General features: G+C 59.8%; 1 protein-coding gene across 11 annotated transcripts; it reads right to left on the bottom strand.

Annotated features, from left to right (window-relative positions):
* Positions 1 to 532: 532 nt before the first annotated feature.
* On the bottom strand, positions 533 to 20,995 carry ARHGEF1 (Rho guanine nucleotide exchange factor 1). 11 transcript variants are annotated; one of them, XM_086352789.1, is made up of 32 exons: positions 19,542 to 19,680; positions 18,886 to 19,038; positions 18,371 to 18,551; positions 16,175 to 16,217; positions 15,997 to 16,080; positions 15,012 to 15,125; positions 12,786 to 12,884; positions 12,481 to 12,523; positions 11,983 to 12,229; positions 11,318 to 11,347; positions 10,934 to 11,033; positions 10,677 to 10,773; positions 10,566 to 10,595; positions 10,189 to 10,326; positions 9,164 to 9,269; positions 7,626 to 7,793; positions 7,229 to 7,374; positions 5,278 to 5,424; positions 4,883 to 4,965; positions 4,511 to 4,636; positions 4,308 to 4,422; positions 4,082 to 4,182; positions 3,914 to 3,991; positions 3,603 to 3,678; positions 3,333 to 3,500; positions 2,722 to 2,809; positions 2,488 to 2,574; positions 2,068 to 2,135; positions 1,890 to 1,976; positions 1,344 to 1,507; positions 1,161 to 1,263; positions 533 to 899 (listed from the first exon to the last, which is right to left on the bottom strand). In XM_086352789.1, exons 4-31 carry the CDS (start codon positions 16,202 to 16,204, stop codon positions 1,180 to 1,182), a joined length of 2,904 nt encoding a protein of 967 aa, XP_086208915.1. In that variant the 5' UTR covers positions 16,205 to 16,217; positions 18,371 to 18,551; positions 18,886 to 19,038; positions 19,542 to 19,680; the 3' UTR covers positions 533 to 899; positions 1,161 to 1,179. The 11 variants fall into 11 exon arrangements, with proteins under 11 accessions (XP_086208915.1, XP_086208912.1, XP_086208916.1 ...); XM_086352786.1 differs by lacking the exons at positions 18,371 to 18,551; positions 19,542 to 19,680 and adding an exon at positions 20,787 to 20,925; XM_086352790.1 differs by lacking the exons at positions 18,886 to 19,038; positions 19,542 to 19,680 and adding an exon at positions 20,787 to 20,899.
* Between the last annotated feature and the right edge of the window lie 264 nt (positions 20,996 to 21,259).

Below are 21,259 nucleotides of genomic sequence, written 5' to 3' on the forward strand. Positions count from 1 at the left end.
GCGGGGGGGTCCCCGCCTGACCCCCCTCTCCTGAAGTGCAATATGGCGCCCAGCCTCCCCCCTGCCCACCTGCCCCTGTGCTGTGACCTGAGTGTTTGTGCGGCCTTGTCTCCCCCGTGCCGGCCCCAGTGCTGACGCCCGCCCCCCACCCCTGCCCAGAGGCCCCCTGGGGACAGGGAGCTCAGAGCAATAACCCCGCCCCCAGCCCCCACCCAGGAGGGCCCCCTCTCCCCCCAACCCCCATCAGCCAACCCCAGAGATTTACTACAAAAATAAACGAACAGAAAGAAGTGTGAGATGCTGGATGCCCAGCATCGTCGTGGGTGACCAAGGGGGCTTGGGAGTGGGGGCCACGAGGGGTGTGTGTGTCGGGGGGCTGGCCCTGGGGAGTCAACATTAAGACACGGAATCTGATGAACGCAGAGGCGACGCAGTGGGACAGATGGAGGAAGCAATGCCAGACAGTCTTGGGGGGGAGCGGTTTCCAGACGCCATTCTGGGGCCCTTCCCCGCCCTCACACACTCAGACCTCTCCTTAGATAATATATATTAAAAAATAAACCTCCAATTCAGGATATAAAAACAGAGCAAAGGCACTTGAGGGGTGGGGGTTGGAGGGCCTGGCCACCCCCCCACCCAGGCAATACTGAGATGGCCCAGGAATGGGGGCCAGGTGGTGCCCCCCCCGGAATGAAGCCCTGAGTCCCCCAAGCAGGAGGGAGAGAAGACCGAAGCCAGTGGGAGGTGGCGGGGGGGCAGTGATCCCATCTGGGCACCCCCAACTCCCCCAAGGCGTGGCCTGGGGCAGCCTGGCTCCCTCTCCTCAGGCCCCTGGGGTTGGAGACGCTGGGTAGTCAGGTCCTGCAGTGGTGGGTGGCCCGCTCCTTCTTGCGAAACGCCTGGGGGCAGGGGAGAGGCAGGAGCAGAAGGGAGATGGGGGGAGAGATGGAGAGAGACGGACAGGGTGGAAGGGAGGGTGGGGAAGCAGCACAGAAGAGCCAGAGAAACAGAGATGAAGACAGGAGATGGAGTGGGGAGATGCAGAAAATCAAAGATGGAGGGAGAGAAATGGACGGGACTGTGCAGCTGTTAGCATCTGATGGGGCCACTCGGGCGCTTCCTCTTTGGCCTGTGCCCGGCTCCCCTGGTCCCTCACTCACCTGCCTGGGGCAGGGGGCCTCAGGTACAGCCAGACTGGGGGACGGTGTTCTCCCCAAGCTGAGACAGGAGGAGTCTCAGGCGGCAAAATTCCTCCTCCACCTCCTGGTTTTGGGGGATCATCAGTGAGAAGGGCTCCTCCACTTAGCCCCTTCCTCCCTGCTCCCACCCCCAGGCCACACCACCTCTAGCTGTTTAATGGTCTCCTCCAGGCTGAGCAGCTCCTCCCGAATTTCCTGGGGCTGCGTTGGGCTCAAGGGGCTGCCCCCTGGGACCCCATCCCCTTCGAGGGGAGGCCCTGCCCCGCTGTCTTCCTCCGAAGGCAATAGGAGCTGTTTCAGGGTCAGCACTGGACAGGGGTGAGGGGACAGAGTCAGAGGTGCGGGGGGCGAGGGCTGGGAGATGTAGCTGGGGATGGGTGTGGGCCTATGGTGGGAAGGAGCTTCTGGTTAGTCAGACCTGAGGAAGGGGCTGGGGTATGTGAGGAGGGGTGCAGGGGTGTGAAGCTGGGGCTGAGGGGGAGGGCACCCGGGGAGAGGCTGAACTGAAGGTCAGGAAGGGACAGGGGCTGCAGGAGGCGAAGGAACTTGGGGCCACCAAGGACGGTGGTGCAGCATGGGCTGTGCATGTGGTGGACTGGGTGGGCTTGCTTCCGGCACCTGAGCATAGGCAGGTGGGAAAGCAGTGTCGGGGCAGGCGGTGGCCGCCCTGCGCGGGTGGGGCTGAGCTACCTTTCTGAAGGGCCTTGGCGGCGAGCTGGCCCTCGAGGCCTTGTCTGCAGAAGGGCAGGAGGGAGTTGAAGAGTCTCTCCATCCGGCCTGGGTCGGGGAGCGGAGAGGGGGCTCAGATCCTGCCAGGCTTCCTGTGGAGCCCCCCACCCCCATTCACTGCCGCTCTATCAAGGCTCACCATCTGCCGGGGGCATCTCTCGGCTGCCATTGCCGTTTTCGGAGCTGCTAAGCAGGGGTTCACGAGTGCTGGGGGGAGCAAGTGCCGGGTGACCCCACTGCCCTGGCCCTGGTGGGCAGCAGGGGCAGGGAGACAGGGAGCTGGAGGTGGGGAAGGCAGGGAGGTCCGGAGATAGAGACAGAGGTCGAATTTGGGAGACAGGGAGACAGAGAGGCTTGGCCAGTGGAAGACAGAGAGGCCTGGATTGGAGACAGATGGGCCGTGGTGGGGTGGGTGTACACGTGCACACACCTTCACATGCATGCACACAGACACACACGTGCACATGCACGCACATGGAGACTGGGCTGGAGCTCGGGTTCTGGGGACACACGGGGAGGCTGCCCCTTGACCTCTAGTTCCCTCTCCTGGCCCCCTCACCTGCTGGGGCCGGGCCGGTGTTTGGGTCGGGAGGTGCGGGAGGGGACCTTCAGGCATCCAGCGGTCTCGGTGATCAGGGTACACCAGCTGAGGAGACAGGCCAGACCCCTGGGCTGTCAGAGCCCCCAAACCCTGGGCCAGGACATTCCTCCCCTCCCTGTCCCCAGAGGCCCTGGGGCCCGGGCCTCCTCCTCATCCTCCTCCACCCGCTCCAGGAACCCAGACCCCGCTCACATCCTCCGCTCAGACACCGTCTGCGCCACCAGCTCGTATATCTGGGCCTCCTGGTCCCAGGTAAAAATGACATAGAAGGCTTTGTGATCTGCAGGGGGAGGGAAAAGCGAGACTCAAAGCCAGGGTCACCCCAATGTGCCCCTGGGGAAGTCCCCCATGACCTTAGGGCTCCCAGGATTCAACTCACTCACTCTGTCACCCCTCCGGAGCCCTCCCTCATCTAATCAGGAAATAAGTCCCCTGTCTGCTCTACCTACAAGACTTGCAGGACCACTCCCACCATCATGGCCCCACCAGGTTTCAATTCCTGCTCCCTATAGCTCCCAAGAGGCAATCAGGGCATTTTTTCAAAATACTGCTTAAAACTGGCAGCTCTTCTGTGCAAACACCTGGGGGCAGTTTCCCATTTAACTTAATAAAATCCACAAGCCAGCCTGGCACCCCGGCCGTGTCCTGTCCAGGGTCCCCCCTCCCAGCCTCAGCCTCAGGGCTGCCAGCCACCCACCTCCATCCCTCCCCCGCCCCCACCGCCCCTGGGCGCAGAGCATGCGCGCCCAGCTCTTCGGAGGGTTCCTCCGCCATCCTGGGAACGGCCGTGCCCGGGGCCTCACCGGTGGCCACCTCGCGGGTCATGGCGGAGGTGAGCCGCAGCACTGGCCGCAGCATGGTCTTGCCATCGGGCGTGGGCGTCAGCGTCCGGCTGTGCGACTTAAGCAAGAACCGCTCGTCCTGGCGCTGAAGCAGCAGCAGCAGGTCATCCAGCAGCAGCACGTGGACCTCTGCGGGTTGGGGGGCAGGGCTCAGCACCCCCACCTGACACCCTGGCCCTGAGGCGCCCCCCCCCCATCCCCGCCCTGCTCGCTGCCTGCCCTGGCGCTCACCCACAGCCTTGTCCTTCGTCACCCGCCACGTCAGTGGGCCCTCGTAGATCAACCTCTTCTTGGTGATGTCTAGGTTCTGGAGGCAGGAAGGAAGGGGTGATGGCCGGTGAAGACGATGGTGGGGTGGGAGAAGGTGGGGATGACCACGGGGGGTTGGTCAGGTCAGCTCATTCCCCGCTGGGAGATAAGGGGGGTGGGGTCAGAGCTGAGGGGCCCCTCTTGCTTCCTGGGTGAGCTATCAGGGAATGCTGAGCGTGGGCAGAGAGGAGGGGAGGGGAGCAGAGAGGAGGGGAGGGGAGCGGGGAGGGCACCTTGAACTCGCTCAGCATGGGGTCGTTGCTCTGCCGCAGGTGGGTCAAATCCAGACGCCTCTGATAATCTTTGAGCCGCTAGGGGCAGGGAAGGGAGGGTCACTGGCTTCCACGGACCCCTGCATACGCACACCCCACCGCCCTGGCCCAGGGCCCTGTCTGGCTCACCAGCAGGTCCTCCATGTCCCGCACGGCAAGGTTGACGTGTTGCAGAATTTCCCGGCAGCACTCGGCTGCCCGCTCCACTTTCACCCGTTCCACCGGCTCTTCTGTGGGCAAAGGGGGAGACCGGGCCAGGGGTGAACCCCAACCCTGGAAGCTCCAGGTCCCAAGGCTAAGGCTGGAGGCCAGAAAGCCAGGGTCCGCCAGGACGGAGCGGGGCTGCTCTCTCTACCTGTGTTCTGCTCGATGCTCTGCAGAAGCAGTGGGTACTTGGTCAGACGCTGCATCTCGGTGGGGATCATGTCCTTCAGCTGCAGCCGGCGGCACCGGGGCCGGCTCTCGGCCTCCTGCAGGAACAGCAGCGCTGAGACACCAGGACGCCGGCCCCCCTCTCCGGGGACCCTGGGGCCCAGACCACCTCCCACCCCACCTCACCTGCACGAAGGTACAGAACCGGGGCTCCTTGCGCTGTTTGGCTTTGAGCTGCTCTAAGGCGAACGACTGGCGGCTACAGAAGCGGGAGGAGATTTTCTGGAACCACGAGCCCTCGGCACCATCGAACTACAGCGAGAGGCAGGCCAAGGAGGGTGTCTCAGGTGGGATGGAGGACATGGCTAGAGGCCCAGACCCCTGGGGCTTGGATGCGGGTAAGGTTGAGACCCTGGGCCTGGGTTCCAGGTCCCCAGCCAGGAGGAGGGGGCGGGGTGGGGCGGGGCGATGGAGTGGAGGGGCGGGGCAGTGGAGGGGGCGGGGCAGTGGAGAGGAGGGGAGGGGCAAGTAGGCAGTGCCTGGGCTGGGCTCTCTCACCCGGGCCAGCAGCACATCTCCGATCTCCTTGATGAGGTAGCCACTGTCCTGCCTCCGCTTCATCAGGGAATCAAGGAATAGGGCTGTAGGGAGCAGAGACGAAAGGCGGTGCTCCGTCAGGGTCCTCGAGATTGGATGCAGAGCTGGTCTGGTACTGGGGGGTGGGGGGTTGGACTGCAGGTGGATGTGTCGGATCCTTGGGGCCGGTGACCGCCCCCCGCCCCCGACTCCCTGCCCCATGCCTGTTGATGATGTGTCCCTAGGAGGTGAACTCTGGGCATCTGGGGTGTGGCCCTCCCCAGTGCTAGACCAGAGGCTGCCCGGGGTCAACAGCAAGGCAACGGAACAGAGAGCTGGCAGGTGGGACAATGGGAGGGCCACAGCCCCGCACTCACAATGCACCTCGATGAGCTCGTCCAGGCTGGGGAAGATGTTCTGGAGCTCCTCCTGGGAGTAGAAGCCCCCGTCCGCTATGGGCTGGTAGAAGACGTCGTGGAGCACGCGGAGCATGCGCACATGGGCAGCCTCCGTCACCAGGAGCTCTGCGGGGACAGTGGACAGAAGGAACAGTTGGGGTTGGCGAGCATGCAGACTCCGGGGGTGTAGGGGGGCCGTCTCAGAGGCAGGCTGGGGAGGGGATGGCACAAGGATGACTCTGGGTGGAGCATTCGCCCCTGAAGTAGCCTCTGAGAAGTCCTCCATGCCACTGCCTTTCTCCTACGGCGGCTGCAGCCAAGGGGACCAGTAGTCCCGGTTTGCCCCATACCATGGGTTTCCCAGGACATGAGGTTTTCAACGCTAACTAGGTCGTGTGGGCATGCACGCTCAGTCACGTCTGACTCTCTGTGACCCCATGGACTGTAGCCCACAAGGCTCCTCCACCCATGGGATTTCCCAGGCAAGAATATTGGAGTAGGTTGCCATTTCCTCCTCCACGGGATTTTCCCAACCCAAGAATCGAACCCGTGTCTCCGGCATCTCCTGCACTGGCAGGCAGATTATTTACCAACTGCACCACCTGGGAAGTCCCCAAACCAGGACAGTCCCAGGCAAATTGGGGACAAGTTGGTCGCCTTACTGCATGCAGCTGCGTTTCAAGTCTAACCATCCAGCAAGTTTCTCAGGCTGTTTCTGGTACAATGACTCTGACAGGTTGATGGCCTGGGATCCAGGGGCCTCCGGGGGGTGCATGCCCGAGTTCCAGGGATCCCCAAAATCCCCAGAGACTAAATGCATGATTTTGTATGTTAAGTATGCATGTATTTCTGGTGAAAGAAACTGCCATGCTGTCCAACATGGTAGCCACTAGCCATGCCAATAACTCTAAACTTTGCTTAATTAAAATGAAATATAATGCACAATTCAGCTCTCAGTTGGGCTTTAGATGCTCAACAGCTGTTATGTGGCTGGTGGTTACCATGTTGGAAAGTACAGATATTTATTGCATGTTACCATCATTCCAGAAGGTTCTATCAGATGGCACTGGGAATGTTTTGATTATTACTCTCAGAAGGATCTGTGACCCAAAGGGCATCTATCCACTGCCTTAAAACTTCTGAATGAGAATCCTTCTCAACCATTAAATAATCTGTAAGTTAACTTCCAAATGAGCTTCCCAAAACACTCTACATCTGGCAAACCTCCCTCAACACAGACACAATTTGAAATCACAGGGAAGAATTAAGACAAAAATGGTATCTCTCAGCTCAGAAGCAAGCATTGCTAATAATATATTATCTTCCCAAACTTTTCTGGGTGGGAATCTTTTTCTCCCGAGTGCTTAAGATCATAGTCGTAACAGCAGTCACAGCTAAATGCTCTGACCCTGGACCCATCACTGTGCTGAATGCACGAATCATCTCATCTTCATCTCTGTGGGGCTTTTAAGAGAGGAGTTATCACTGCCCACGTTTCACAAACAAGGAGACAAAGGCTTATGCCTGAAATGCAACTTTTATAGACCGTTTCTGGCTGTTCACGTCAACACTGTCCCGCACTATAAAAAATTATTTAGAGAGGATTTCCCTGGCGGCCCAGTGGTTAGGACTCTGTGCTTCCACTGCAGGGAGAGAGTGTGGGTTCAATCCCTGGTCAGGGAACGAAGATCCCAATGCCGTGCAGCATGGTCAAAACAAAATCATTCCTTGGAAATGTCACTTCCAGCAGCTGCCTTCCCATTCGTTCCCTGAGATGTTCCAATTTAGCTAACAAACGGCCCTCTGAGGGAACTGGGCGGCCTTCAAGCTCCGGTGTAAGCAACACCTAGATGGCCATCCCCCTGCATCTGTCTTTGCCAGAGGTGGGCTGTGTCCTCGGCCACAGTGGGCTGAAGGGGGTGGCACTCACCGCTGATGACCTCCTGCCGCTTCACCTGGCTCTTGGGCAGGCTGTGCAGAATGTCCTGGGGGACAAGCTCTCGCCAGCCAGGCGGCTCCTCTGGTTCCAGCTCCAGTCCTGAGCGGCCCGGCTCTCCCTCATCTCCAGGCTCCGGGCTGTGGGACAGAGGCCTCGTCAGGTCCCCGGCTCAGGGCATCCCAGGAAAGAGCCTTTGACTCCTTCCACGCCCATCCCCTAGGGTGGCCCAAGCTGCGGACCAGCCCCCAGATCTCTGGAAAGCAGCCACTCACCCCTCTCCTGTGACCACTGGAGGCCCACAGTGACCTCAGTATCTGATATCCCCCACCCCAGCCTCCCTGACTCTCCAGGCTGCCTTGGTGGATGGAAGGGGGGGGCAGTGACGTACGTGGCTCGTCGGGTAGGGCCAAGCACGGCCGTGGCGGAGCTGGGGTCCATGTCCACGTCGCTCCGGGAGCGGCCCCCACCCCGGCCCTTAGCCCCGAGGCTACCCCGGGAAGGCCGGCGGCGGTCACTCACCCGCAGGCTCTCTGAGCGCCCCAGACGCCCTGACAGCCTGGACCCCGAGGCCAAGGACAGAGTCAGGCCCGGACAGATACAGGGAGAGACCAGGACAGGGAGAGACAGGGAGAGACCAGCACAGGGAGAGACCAGCACGGGGAGAGACCAGGACAGGGAGAGACAGGGGGAGACCAGCACAGGGAGAGATGGGGGAGACCAGGACAGGGGGAGACGGGGGGAGACCAGCACAGGGAGAGATGGGGGAGACCAGGACAGGGGGAGACGGGGGGAGACCAGTACAGGGGGAGACGGGGGGAGACCAGCACAGGGGGAGATGGGGGGAGACCAGCACAGGGAGAGACGGGGAGAGACCAGGACAGGGGGAGACGGAGGGGAGACCAGCACAGGGGGAGACGGGGGGAGACCAGCACAGGGGGAGACGGGGGGAGACCAGCACAGGGATCAAACATGCAACAGAAGAGAGGAGAGAGTCAGAAGGACCAGTGTAACTTTGGGGTGCAGGGGCAGTGGGGGGTGGTCAGAAGGGATACTGAAACTGGCCGGGGAGGGTCAGGGACAGGGAACCCAGTAGGGAGCGAAGGACTGCCCCCTCCCTTCCCTGAGGCAGGGGGATGGGGGGCAGAGCCAGGAGGCGAGGCGGGGAGGGGGGTTTCAATACTTAGCTCTTCGGCTGGGAGGGTGGTGTCCCCACCCACCCCTCACAGGGGTGTAGGGGAAGGGGTGGCCCCTGGGGGGAGGGGAGGGGCTGGGAGAAATGGGGGAGGGGCTAGCCCTCCCCCTACCCAGGGCCCAGGCACCCACCTCTTCCACTTTCTGGGGAGAGAGGGGGACAGGGTCAGAGGTGGACCCAGAGGGAACCCGACTCACCTCCCCCACCCACCACAGGGTCCCCAAAGCAGCGGCACGAGGACTGGCAGGGGGCAGAGCCTGCCCCCCAACTGTGAGGGGGACAGGGCCCCCGGGCATGGAGCACAGAGGGCTGGGGGGAGGGAGGGAGGGGGCGCTGGGAGGCAGGAGCAAGGAGGCTGGGCTGGAGGCTTAAGAATGGGTGGGGGGGATGGATGGAAGATGGGGTGGTGGTAGGGGCAGAGGGAGAGGGGCCAGGAAGAGCTGAGAGGGGGTAAAGTGGAAGACGAGGAAGGAGGAGGAAAGGAGAGAAAGAGGGAGCAAGGGGAGAGGAGAAAAAAAAGTCAGTGAAAAAGGAAGGAGAAGAAGAAGGCAAGGAGAAAGGGAGGAAGAAGGAATGGAGGGAGAGATGAGGAAAGACAGAGAGGAAGAAGGGAGGGGAGGCAAAGAGGCAGGAGCAGGGCATAGTGGAGTCGGCTCGCTGGGGACGGGCAGGCCAAGTGGCAGCACAACCCCCAACACGCGCCCCCCGCCCATAACACGCCCAGCTCCGGGCACCTTTCTGTGTCGGCAGCCTCCTCCGTGCTCTCCAGCGGCGCTGGGGCGTCCAGGCTGGCTGGGCCCTGTGGGGGTGGGTCCCCCACCTCCAGGAGGGCGTCAACACCTGTGGGGACAATGTTGAGGGGGGAAGCAAGGCTGTCTGGAAGGCCCCTCTGGTGGTGAGACCCACACCCCCCTACACGCTGGGGGCCTCCACTCCTTGAGCCATCCACTGCCTGGCCGGCACCACGTGGCTGCTCTGTATTTTAGTGGGGGACAGACGGATGGAAGCTGGTAAAGAATCTGCCCGCAGTGCGGGAGACCTGGAATCGATCCCTGGGCTGGGAAGACCCCCTGGAGAAGGGAAAGGCTATCCATTCCAGTATTCTGGCCTGGAGAATTCCCTGGACCGTATAGTCCATGGGGTCGCAAAGAGTCGGACACGACTGAGTGACTAAGCACATACACAGACAGATGGAAAGAGCTCTGAAAACATGGGCGGCCAGGGCCCAGTGGGTGAAGATGTCGCAAAACTGGGGTGCTAGTCTCCCACTTGGAGAGGAGACTGGATGCCTCCACATTCATTCATTCTCCCAACACTCCACTGGGACTTGTGGGAAGAGAATGTATCCCATTTAGAGGGGAGGAGGCTGAGGTTCAGAGAGAGGAAGGCTTCTAAAATCTGACACAAGTAAATTGCAGAACCAGGATTTGAACCCAGGCCCTGGCCAAGTGGCTGTCTGGGGGGAGGTCACACAAGGAGTGGGAGACATTTCCAAGGAGCAACCAGGTTCACCATCTAAGGGGGCTGGTTGGCCATGGACTTAGAAAGGGTTCTGGGAAATGAAACCATGGGGGTTGGTGGGAAATGTAGTCCAAGGAGGTGGGGAAATCCATCACCAGGACAGAGGTCAGAGCTTAGGAGGAAAGCCGTGGAAAGGGTAAACCAGGGGAAGGAAGTGGTTATCAGTAACACTGGTGACAAGGAGCAGGGAGGGCGGAGGACCAAGGGGCTGTTTTGCTGTGGGGTCCAGGAAACTCACCTGGCTCCCGGTCAGGGCTGTCCCCAGACAGAAGGTGCGGAGAAACTCCGGGGGTGTCCTGCCCAGGGCCTCCGAGATTCCGGTCCCGGGAAGGCGCCCCCTGACCTCCCTTACGTTCTGTAAGGCCCGGCTTCTCAGCTGGAGACGTATCAAGGGAGAAAATGGAGTATGAGAGTCAAGCGACTCAAATCCACAAGGGCCGGGGGATCTAAGAGGCTGCTGTGCTCGGTCCTCCCTGTTGCCCAGGAGACCCCTCCTCCACCCTCGGACTCAGGAGTCCCAGCCCCTTGCCTCTCCTCCCCTCAGACCTTGTGGGTCCCCCCACCTCCCCTCTTAGGTCACCAGGATGGATGATGCTCTAGGTTTAGGACCATTACCATCAACTTCGACCTTCGGGTGTCGAAAATCTGGGGGTGAAACGAGAGATGGGATCGTGAGGTGGGGGCAACACAGGGAAGTCAGGGCAGGGCCAAGGCCGGGCACCTCACCCTGGGGCTCTCCCCGGTTCCAGCGGGCGGCATCCAGGAAGCTGCTCAGGCCTTTCTTGGTCTTGGTCGGTTCATCTGACCGCCGGTTCCCTATCATCTGGGGAAGGAGTCAGGGGAGGGGGAGCTGGGCATTTCTGGACCAATGTTGACAGAGGGCTCAAACCTCAGGGGCGCAGAGGCTTCCGGGGGCGGGTGGTGGGGAAGGCCCTCTCTGGGGAGGAGAAGGCCAGGTTTGGGGGAAGCACTCAGGGAAGCACCTTTTTCCGAAAGAAGTTCCTCCCGGACTTCTTGTCCCCACTCTTGGTCCGCACCCCAAGGTGCCGCATGTACATGCTGATGGCGTTGACCACGGCGGCGCTGTGGGGAGGGGACGGTGAGGGGAGGGGACGGTGAGGGCGCACGGACTGACGCGCAGGCTCCCAAGGACGCAGGGACCCCACTGCCCCTACAGCTTCCCCTCCGCCAGCTTTCCACCCCCGCCCCACAACATTTCCTGCTGGGCATCTGAGCAAAGGGAGAGAGAGGAGGTTCTAGGGAACAGGGCCAGGCGTGCAGCTCAACGCCCAGGCCCCCAGGTAGACCCCCCCCTTCCCTGGGGCCCATGACACCAAACTCCCCACTGCCCTCTTTGCTTCCATCACCTCTTCTCCTCATCGTTAGAGATGGTGTGCCTGTAAGAAGAAAGAAGTCTGTGACCAATGTGCTAAGCCTGGGGCGCAGCACAACAGGTCACTGTCCCCTTCAAAGAGGGGATGGCAGGGGGCACTCTGCCGAAGCATCTGGGATGGACAACTGCTGGAGGAGAGACCCTCACTCAGGGTGGTGGGAGTTGCAAGGGCAGGACCCAAAGCACAGGCCTGAATGCAAGACCACGGACGGGACCTGGGAACTGGGAGGGACCCCCAAGCTGGGAAGGGAAGATGCAAAACCAGATGGGTGAAAATTCGAAGGCTTCCCAGGTGGCACCAGTGGTAAAGAACCTGCCTGGCAATGCAGATAGATGTTAAGAGACACAGGTTTGATCCCTGGGTTAGGAAGAGCCCCTGGAGGAGGGCATGGCAACCCACTCCAGTATTTTTGCCTGGAGAATCCCATGGACAAGAGAAGCCTGACGGACTACAGTCCATGGGGTCGCAAAGAATTGGACATGACTGAAGTGTGTACACAAGGGCCCCAGAAGTCAGAAGAGGAAACCAAATGCATGGAAATGACCCCTGAAGCTGAAGAGGGAGTCCAGAAGCAGATGGGACGAGGATGGGATAGCAGAGGGTGCCCCCCGGGCTAAGGAGAGACCTGCCCCACTCACTGCATCTCCTCCAGGTGGGTCAGTTGCCGCTCAGCCAGGTGCCGCTCCCGGGCCTCGTAGCTGGCACGGTCCCGCGCCACCCAGGCCCCCAGCTGGACCAGCTCCTGCTCCCAGGGTGTCATGCCCATGAGCTTCTTGGAGCGGAAGTCCTCCAGCTGCCGGACCACGGCTACCTGCTGGCTCTGCACCACCTCCTGCACGAACTGCCGCTGGAGATCCTCAGGAAAGAGGTCAGGCCGCGTGCGGTCTGCGGGGACAATAGGGCCCGGGCTGGGGGCCAGTTCCCTGGGCCGTGAGTCCACCCCTATCCCTGCCCACCCTTGGACTCTGACAGCCATGCTTCCTTGGGCTGGGGTGGCCATGAGATAGGAAGGCATCTCTGCTGTCCAAGGACCGTGGTGAGAGCGTGGCCTCCCACCCCGGGGGGCGGGGGGGGGCGGTTCCTGGTCCCTGCTAGAGACCTCTCCCTCACCCCAAAGTCCCCTTTTGTCTTCTTACCAAGTTCAAAGGCCACGGCAGGAGGGACCATCACTCGTAGAATCTGCTCAGGAGAGAGAATGGAGTGAAGGGGAGGACGCAGCGGTAAAGGGGCTGCCGTGATGGGATGAAGGGATGGTAGCCCAGGCAGCAGGTGGGAATGATGCTCTGACAGGAGGAGCAGTAGATGGAGAGCCAGGCTGGCACGAGGTCTCCCACCAGGCGGGCCAGGCCTCCCTTCACGCTGCCTTCAGCAGGGTGGAGGTTGGGAGGAGTAGGGTGGCTGCCCAGGGGGTTGGGGATGGGGCCCCCTCGGTGTCTCTCACCGAGTGCTTATCCAGGAAGCTGTGGTAGAAGTCGATGAAGGCTTTCTTGAACTCCTTGGGGCCCAGGGAGCCCAGCATGTCCGCATGCAGGCAGCAGAGCTGGGGGACACAGAACGTGATCCATCCTCTTCCCGCCCCACCCAACTGCACTGCCCCTTGGAAAGCCTCGGGATGCAAACCCTCTGGGAAGTGCTCCCTGATGTCCCCCATCCCCACACCTGACTCCCTCTCAGCTGCCTGGGGCCACTGCACCATTCCCTTAATTTTCTCTCCTGTGAAATAGTTCTTTGGTCTGTCTTCTCTCTGCTGCTGCTGTTAACAACAGCTGCTGTTACACCGCCCCCAGCTATACTAAGAGGGCTCAGTGCATCCCGACACTATCCAAACCCTCTACCTGCATTAATCTGTTCAACCATGGGGAGGACCATCATTATCCCGTGTTGCAAATGAGAAAACAGTTAGTAACTGACAAAGTTGGGATTGGATTTCTGGCAGTCTGTCTCTGCAACTCTCCATTGCAAAGCAATACTGTTACTCAAGGGCGTGTGTGTGTGTGTGTGTGTGTGTGTGGCAGCCAGGAGGTTCTGATTCATCGGTGTCTCCAGGCCTAGCGCACAGCGGGGCTAATCACATAAACAGAAGGACGAGTGACGCTCGCTCACTCATTCATTCGTCAAGCATTCCCTGAAGTTGCCTGTGGAGGAGCCCTCTGCTGGGTGACACTGGCAATGCTGTGGGGCCTCCAACCTGTCCTGGCTCCTGGCAGACTCTCATCAGGTAAGGGACATGGTCTCAGTCGGCTAAGAACTCGCCCCAGTAATCTATGCCTGCCCCCTCCCCACCCCCCCAAAAAATAAAAACTCCATCTGAGGCTGACAGGAAGCAGCCCATGTGACCACAACCATCTCCCGGCCGCTCCACCAGTCAATGAGGTGAGAGAACAACATGAGGACAAATCTCAAAATGCCAAAGGCCATCTGGGTCACGTTAGTCACACCCCTGGCCCTGGCGAGGCCTCAGTTTCCACATCTGGAAAGGGACACAGCAACCAGCACAATCCCTGGGCTAAGTTCCAGGAGCTCAAGTTCCAGAAACACTCAGGCTCAGCAGGGGGACTCCTCTGCCCAGAGGGCCAGTGCCTCAGGCATTAGGGGAGGCTGGGTGGGGGGAGCACTTTTCTGGCAATTTCCTGATTTCCTGTTTCTGAAACTTTGGTGTCAGTCAATACAGCCTTCTCCCTGCCTCCCCCAGGCATCCCTTTCTGCTACTTCCATCAGTCTCCTTGTTTTCTGGAGGGGGCTTCCCTGGTGGTTCCAGATGGTGAAGAATCTGCCTGTTTTGTGAGAGACCTGTGTTTGATCCCTGGGTTGGGAAGATCCCCTGGAGAAGGGAATGGCTATCCATGCCAGTATTCTTGCCTAGAGAATTCCACAGATAGAGGAGCCTAGCGGGCTATAGTCTATGGGGTCGCAGAGTCAGACACGACTGAGCAACCAACACTATGACCCACGTCCAGTACAGAGCAGTGCTCTGGTCTAAGCCCAACTCCCGGCTTATGCTGGACTGTGTGGGGTCCTCATGGGACAGGACCCCAATCCACAGAGCCTTCTCCAGCCAGCACTGGGCCTTCTTCCTCCCTAAGCCACCTGCTGGGTTCTCTAGACTCTGCAGGCATCTCCCAGAGAGTACGCTCTGCATCCACAGCTCCCCGGTATTTTCTGCCTGATACAGGTTTTCTGTCGCGTCCATTATGTCCTCTGTGCCTCGTGGGCTGCTTGTAGTAGTCGCCTAGTTTCTGGACCACGGCCTGCTGTGCTGCCTAGGCCCGAAAAGGCTACTGGCTTTCTCCCAACCACCAGCCCTGAAGCACTGACTGGAGGCACCTGCAGAGCACTTAAGATTCTGGGGCTAAGGGCGCTGTCACTGACGGGTGATGCTGCCATGGGCATGGGACAGCAGCCGGGGCATGGTTTTTCTCCAGGTTGCTGGATTCTGTGTTGCTCTGCGAAACTGCACCCTGCTCTGCTCAGAAATTTACACTGGCAGCTGCAACCTTGTCTGGGCCCCATGGCTGGCTTCCTGGCTCTCAAGCTATGTGCTCTGGGTCTCTTTCCCAGACCCTCCTGACATCCTCACGGGCCTAAAGCACTGAACACTGCGGCAGGTCCCAGCCCCGCCCCGTGCCTCCCCGGCCCCGCCCCCGTGCCTCCCCGGCCCCGCCCTCACCAGGGGTCCCGGCTCAAACTGCATGGCCACGTGCTGCAGGAGGGCCATGAGGTGGGCCGGGCGCCGCTTCACCTGATCCAGGTTCTGGAACTGGTTGTTTTGTTCCTCGGGGTTCTGAGGGAGCAGGGATGGGAATGAGACAGAGGGGGGCAGAGGAGGGGCTTGGGGCTTGATCCCCGCCCCTCTTCCCCAGCAATTCCCCCAAAGGATCCAAGCTGGGAGGTGGGAGTGCTGATGATGCCACTGCTGGGATGGTGGCCAGTCAGGGGGTGGGGAGGATGGATGAGACTTCATGTTCTAACGGTGGGTGGTGAGGAGAGAAATCAGGAGAGATGGAACGAGGATCTGAGCTGTCATTACGGGGAGTGGGCAGCGATAAAAACTGCGATCAGAGTAAACCGGCTGACAGCTTGTGCTGTAATATCAAAAGGAGGCTGAGAATGGGGTGAGGGGATGAGGAAGGAGGTATTAGGAAGATGAAAGAGATATGGGGGCTTCCCTGGTGGTCCAGTGGTTAAGAATCTGCCTTGCAGTGCAAGGGATGCCAGTTCGATCCCTGGTCTGGGAGGACCCCACATGCTGCAGAGCAATTAAGCCCGGGCGCCTCAACTACTGAGCCCACGTGCAGCAATTACTGAAGCCCTCAAGCGCCTAGAGCCTGTGCTCTGCAACAGGAGAGAAGCCACCGCAGTTGAGAAGCCCATGCACCACAACAAAGAGAAGACCCCCCCATCCCCGCCCTGCGTCCCCGCTCGCCACAACTAGAGAAGGCCCGAGCTCAGCAATGAAGACCCAGCACAACCAAAAAATCAACTAAATACATCTTTAAAAAAGAGAGAGAGATGGGTAGAGACAGAAGGCCGAATGACAGCATCAGAGGATGGAGAACAGGGTGTAAGCCGGTGCGGACGCTGGGCATGGGGCTTGAGGGCTGGGGCCCCGGGGAGCCTGAGACAGAGGCTTTTCCAGCCCGCCTCTCTCTCACCGTCTTCAACTCAATCTCAAAATCCTCGTCCTCTGCCCCAATGATGCTGACGGGCGCCAGGCTGGGTCGGGGGGGCCCCGGGGCCTGTGGAAGGGGAGGGATGGCTTCAGCCCGCATTGCTCCCCGCCGCACAGCGCCCCCCACCCGACTCCCTCACCCCTCGGCCCTCTCCACTCACCGCCCCTCGGGCGACGTCTTCTGCCTCCATGGGCACTGCCGGGCTGGGGGAAGAGGAGGGGCCGCGGTTAGAGGGGAGGGAGGCGGGGAGAGCAGGGCGGTTACTCACAGATTCCTGGCCCAGGTGCGAAGGTGAGTAAACAGCCTCCTCTCCCCCCCATCCCGGCCTCCACAGCTCAATGGGGCCTCTGTGTGGCGACAAAGAGCCCTTCAGAGGCCAGCCAGGGCGGGGAGCCCGAGGACAGGGAGCCGCGTGTTGGGGGCAGCTGGAGGCCAGGAGCCTGGGTCCATGAGAGAGCTGTGGCCCAAGAGCCTGCGATTTGGAGTCCCCTGATGAAGGAAGGGCCTGGGGGCTCTTGGATCTAAGTAAGGGAGGAGGGGTTGGGGAGTTGGGTCCTAGGCGGGCAGGGCTTGCAGGCCAACAGAGTTGGAAAAGTTAGAGGGGAGCTGGGAGGGAGATAACTGGGGTGTGGGGGCTTGCCTCTGACCTGCCACAGGCCTGGGGCAGGATGTTGCCTCTGAACCCACTAGCCCCACTTCCTGTGACAGGAAATCACAATAGCAAATCCCCCAACCCCCAGCTCTCTCCACAGAAGAAAACAAAACTGCGAACCCTCCTCCTTCAGGGACCAAGAGGCCTTGAAGCCACTTCTCTCCCTCGGGGCCCTGGCATCTTTCCGGCTCCCATCCCAGAAAGTAAGGGACGGCCGTCAGATAGCTCATCCCCCCAGGTGCCTCTGTCTCCCTCACCCCACACCCACCTGTCCCGTCTGTCTGTCTGCCAGCTTGCCTCTCCCCAGCTGCTGCTCCCTGGCTGTCTCTCCCTTGAGTCTGCCTCCTGTTTTTTGCCTCTTTCCTCCCTGATTCTTCATTTTTGCTCTCCCTTCCTTCAGACCCGGCTCATTTTTTCCCACCGGCTCTGCCTCCCCTCCCCCCACATCCGCCGAGGCCCCACCCTATCTTCTCTTGCTCCCCGTCTCCCCTCCTCGCTCTTCGCAGCCTCTGTCTCCCCATGTCTGGTTCCTGCAGCCACTGTCCCCGCACCTGTCCGTGTCGCTCGCTGTCTCGCCTCTCTCTCCCATCTCTCGCTGTCTCTCCCATCTTGTCTCCCTTAGAATCTCCACTTCTCCCTGTGTCTTCCCACCGACATTGTCGGTGTTCTTAATTAGTCTGACTAATGCCACTTGAGCCCGTGTGTCAGGCAGGAAGGAGCTGTGGAAACGGGTGGGGTGTACCACGGTGGGGGGGGGGTTCTCCCCACAGCCCAAAGCTATTTATAACCCTCGTCGCCTGGTCGCCTGTGTCCCATCCTTCTCCTCTTCCACTGGCCTCCTCCCTAGCACTCAATAAACGGCAGCCGGCCTTTTGACTCTGATCATTAAACAATAATGCCTTCTGGAGTGTCCAAGTGCCATCCTATGGGTTCACCCAAGCTGGCCTCATTTTGATTCTTTTCCATAAAGTGTGTTTGTCCAACATCCAAGCTTGGGTGACTTCAGATCTGAGCATTGTTAAATGTTCACATAAATAAAGTTGCAAACCAAGGCAGAAGAATAGTAGTAATTATTTATTATGAGAGCTGAACTTACACTGCACTTACAGTGTGCTAGGCGCTGCTCTAAGTGCTTCTCACAGAGTAACTCACTGAAGCCTCATAACCACAAGCAGCCCCATGCTATTATTACTCCCATCCGAGACAGAAAACCTTCACCAGGCCACCAGCTGCAGCTTCTGGGCTGGAAGGCATGACCATGGACACGGAGGGTCCACGCTCATCCCACTCCGGGGTGGGTGGAAAAAGTTCGACAGAGGCAGGGGTGATTCCAAAAGGGCCAAGGCAAGGACAAAGGTTTATCTGAGCAAATGCTTAGGTGCCAGGCAGGCCTCGGAACATGCACTTGATAAGTATTACTGCCTTCATTCCTCATCACCACAATAGGAAATAATAGCTAACGCATAATGTGCACTAAGTGCCATGAAGTACAGTATTAGTGCTTGACAGGTATAAACTCAATCCTTCCAGTGACCCTGAGCAGTTGTCTTATTACTGCTATTCCCATTTTACAGAGGAGGAAACTGAGGCACAGCTTATAAGAGGCAGTGCCAGGATTCTGACCCAGGCAGGCTGGCTCCAGAGTTTATGCATTTAACTCCCAGAATGTGCTGCTTTGAGAGCATGGGGAATCCACATGCCTACCTTAGGAAACTGCAATCTCAATCAAAGCTGAGACACAGCAGTTCTCCCTATGGTGTCCGGGTACATGGACACTGTGGCCTGGGCAGGAGTTTAGACTGGACTCAGCTACTCCACAGAGGCCTGGGCTCAGAGAGGATTGGGGAGGAGGGTGGCTCCTTAAAAGATGGGTCATGAAGGAGTCCTGCAAAGTTAGAGAGTGATAGGTGGAAGCGGTCAGATGGATCTAAAGGCAAATGACAAGGCCTGCGGTGCAGCAGGAGGGTGCTGTGTTTATGGGGCTGTAGAGATGAGGGCAGGGTGACAAGGTCCTTAACGATGGGGGTCCGAGAACAAAGTGGGCATGCGCAAGGACTACATGGGCACCTGGGTATTATGCAGTGCTCGGTGTCTACAACAGGCTTTCCTGGTGGCTTAGATCACAAAGAATCTGCCGGCAATGCGGGAGACCGGGTTCAATCCCTGGGTCAGGAAGATCCCCTGGAGAAGGGAATAGCTACCCACTCCAGTATTCTTGCCTGGAGAATTCCATGGACAGAGAAGTCTGGCGGGCTGTACAGTCCACGGGGTCGAAAAGAGTCGAACACGACTGAGTGACTCACAGTTCAGGGACTCTAAGATATTGAGTGGATGACCCTGGTCTCCAAGAACCTCTGGGAGCCTTAAAGAAACTAAAACACAGAGTAGTCAAGGTTAGTCCTTGGAATGCCTAAGGCCCCGGATTCTGTTTGACACATGGTGGTCTACAAGGATCCCTGGCCACAGGATCGTAAGTCACACAGGATCGTTAAGTCCATAAGGGAAAGAAGCCAGTGTGTGGGACCTCTGGAGATTTAAAAGGGGTACAGAATTCTGTGGGGAGGTTGGTGGTCCCCGAGACCCACGGTCCATAGGGCCCCGGATTCTAGCAGATGCTATTGATGTATCGAAACCCCCCTTCTGTAAGGAGCTGCACATCCACGCGGGGTCATCAGGACCCCTTAGAGGGTCTGTAGGACCTAGTGATCTACATGGAACGTGGCAGGTCTACACAAGCCCCAAATCGTATGTAGGACGTGGCGGGTGTACACGGGCCCTAAATCCTACACGGGACTTGGCAGCGTGCATGGTCAGGGTTGCTGGGGAGGACGTGCGGAGTCAGGGTCTGACGCCCGCCGGGGGCCGCGTCCCTCACCTGCTCCAGGTCGGAGGCGAAGCACCGCAGCAGCCAGAACCGAAGCCTCCGCGCGCCGGCTCGGGCTCCCCCACCCCCGACTCGGAGTCGCTCTAGCCAGCCCGGAGTAGGCCTTTGCGTCCAGCTCCACTCCTCCTGCCAGCCGTTCTAGCCCGCTCCTGCCGGGCTCCAGCCCAGAAAACTCTACTCCTCTTTGCCGGCCGCTCTAGCTCTCCGCTGAGCCACGCAGGCCAGATAGGGCCGCTCTGGCCTATCTAGGAGGGCTGGCGTTTCCGTATATCGACTGCCCCCGTCAGTCTCCTGGACCCCGCCCCCTGCCCCCCGCCCCCCGGCTGGAGGCGGGGATAGTTCCAGCCCCCAGATCAGTGTTGGTTCAATCCGAGATCACGTAGTCGCCCCGACCCCTAGCCGACCCCCCCCAGACTGGGGTCCCCGTCCTATCTCGCCGCCCCAACGTGGGACCGTTTGAATTCCCAACGCCTATACATTAATTCTCCCTGCAGTGCCCCCGCCCCAGACACCCCCGCACACTTTCTGCTGGGGCTGCAAAACAAAATCCTGGATTTTGCAAACAAAATCCTGCAAAACAAAATCCTTTCATCTAACATGCGGAAAAAGTAAATACCTCTCTCCGGGCCTCAGTCTTCCCATCTGTACAATGGGGAACGATCTCCAGTTTTTGTCCCCTACAACCTATTTCCCAGGGTATAATTCCTGACCCAACCCAGAAAAAGACCTTTCCAAAAAATGCTTTCAAACGCGTTCTGCAACTTTCAGCTTCAAGACAGCCTATGGCCTATTGCCACTTTTCCTTTTGAGTGGCTCTAAAGTATGCAGGCTTGGAGGACGGCGCTTGGCTGAAAGCACCTGCGAGTTCAAATCCCAACTCCACTCAGTCTCACGATGTGCGTGCCCTGGGACGAGTTGGTTTTACTCCCTGGGTCTCAGTTTCCCCACCCGTGCAATGGGAGTGATCATCCATCCTCCGCCGGACGGTTGGGAAGCTTTGACCCCGGGCTTGCAGCCCTCATCTCACCTCCCGGGCCCTCAGCAAGTATTACTTCTCCTCTCTTTGTCCCCTTTGACAGATGGAAAAACTGAGGCCCAGGGATGGGCGGCTGCTGGCTCAGCCGGGCCGGTAGGAGGCCCCTCCAAGGCCAGCAGCGCCCAGCCCCCTCCCTCCTCCTCCCCACTTCCCCTAGCAGCCGAGGGGAGGGAGGCCGGGCGGGGCCAGGGACGGTGTACCTGGTGTCCGCGCGGGGTGGTGACCGGCGGGGCGCCCGAGGTCGGGCTCGGCGATCCCGGGCCCGGTGTCCCGGCTCCCGCTTCCTGGCTCTGGCGGGGCAGGAAGTTGGGGCGTTTTTCCGGAGGCCCCAGCCCCGCCGCCCCTCCTTGCTTCCTGCCCGCGCCCCGCGCCCGCCCGGCACCTCCGCTTCCTTCCCCTTCTCGCCGCCGGCCCCGCCCTCCTTTCCCCGCTCCGCCCTGGACCTGCGGGCATCGGCCCCACCCGGACCCCGCCCAGCTTCTCCCGGCTTTGTCAGTCTGTCCCTCCGCAGGGCGCGGGCACCACTTTTCTCAGATCTGCCTGACGTCGGCCATCACCTCCCTGGCGAGGCTGGGGGCCCTGCGTCCGTCTCCACCTGCGTGTCGCCTCCCCTGCTCTGAGTCTGTGTGTGTCTCTTGGTCTCTGTTTTTGCTTCTGTGTGTTTCTGTCCGTG

This window comes from Bos grunniens, chromosome 18 (assembly GCF_055505025.1).
Source record: "Bos grunniens cultivar Pamir isolate PY7600 chromosome 18, Bosgru_T2T1.0, whole genome shotgun sequence".
NCBI lineage: Eukaryota > Metazoa > Chordata > Mammalia > Artiodactyla > Bovidae > Bos > Bos grunniens.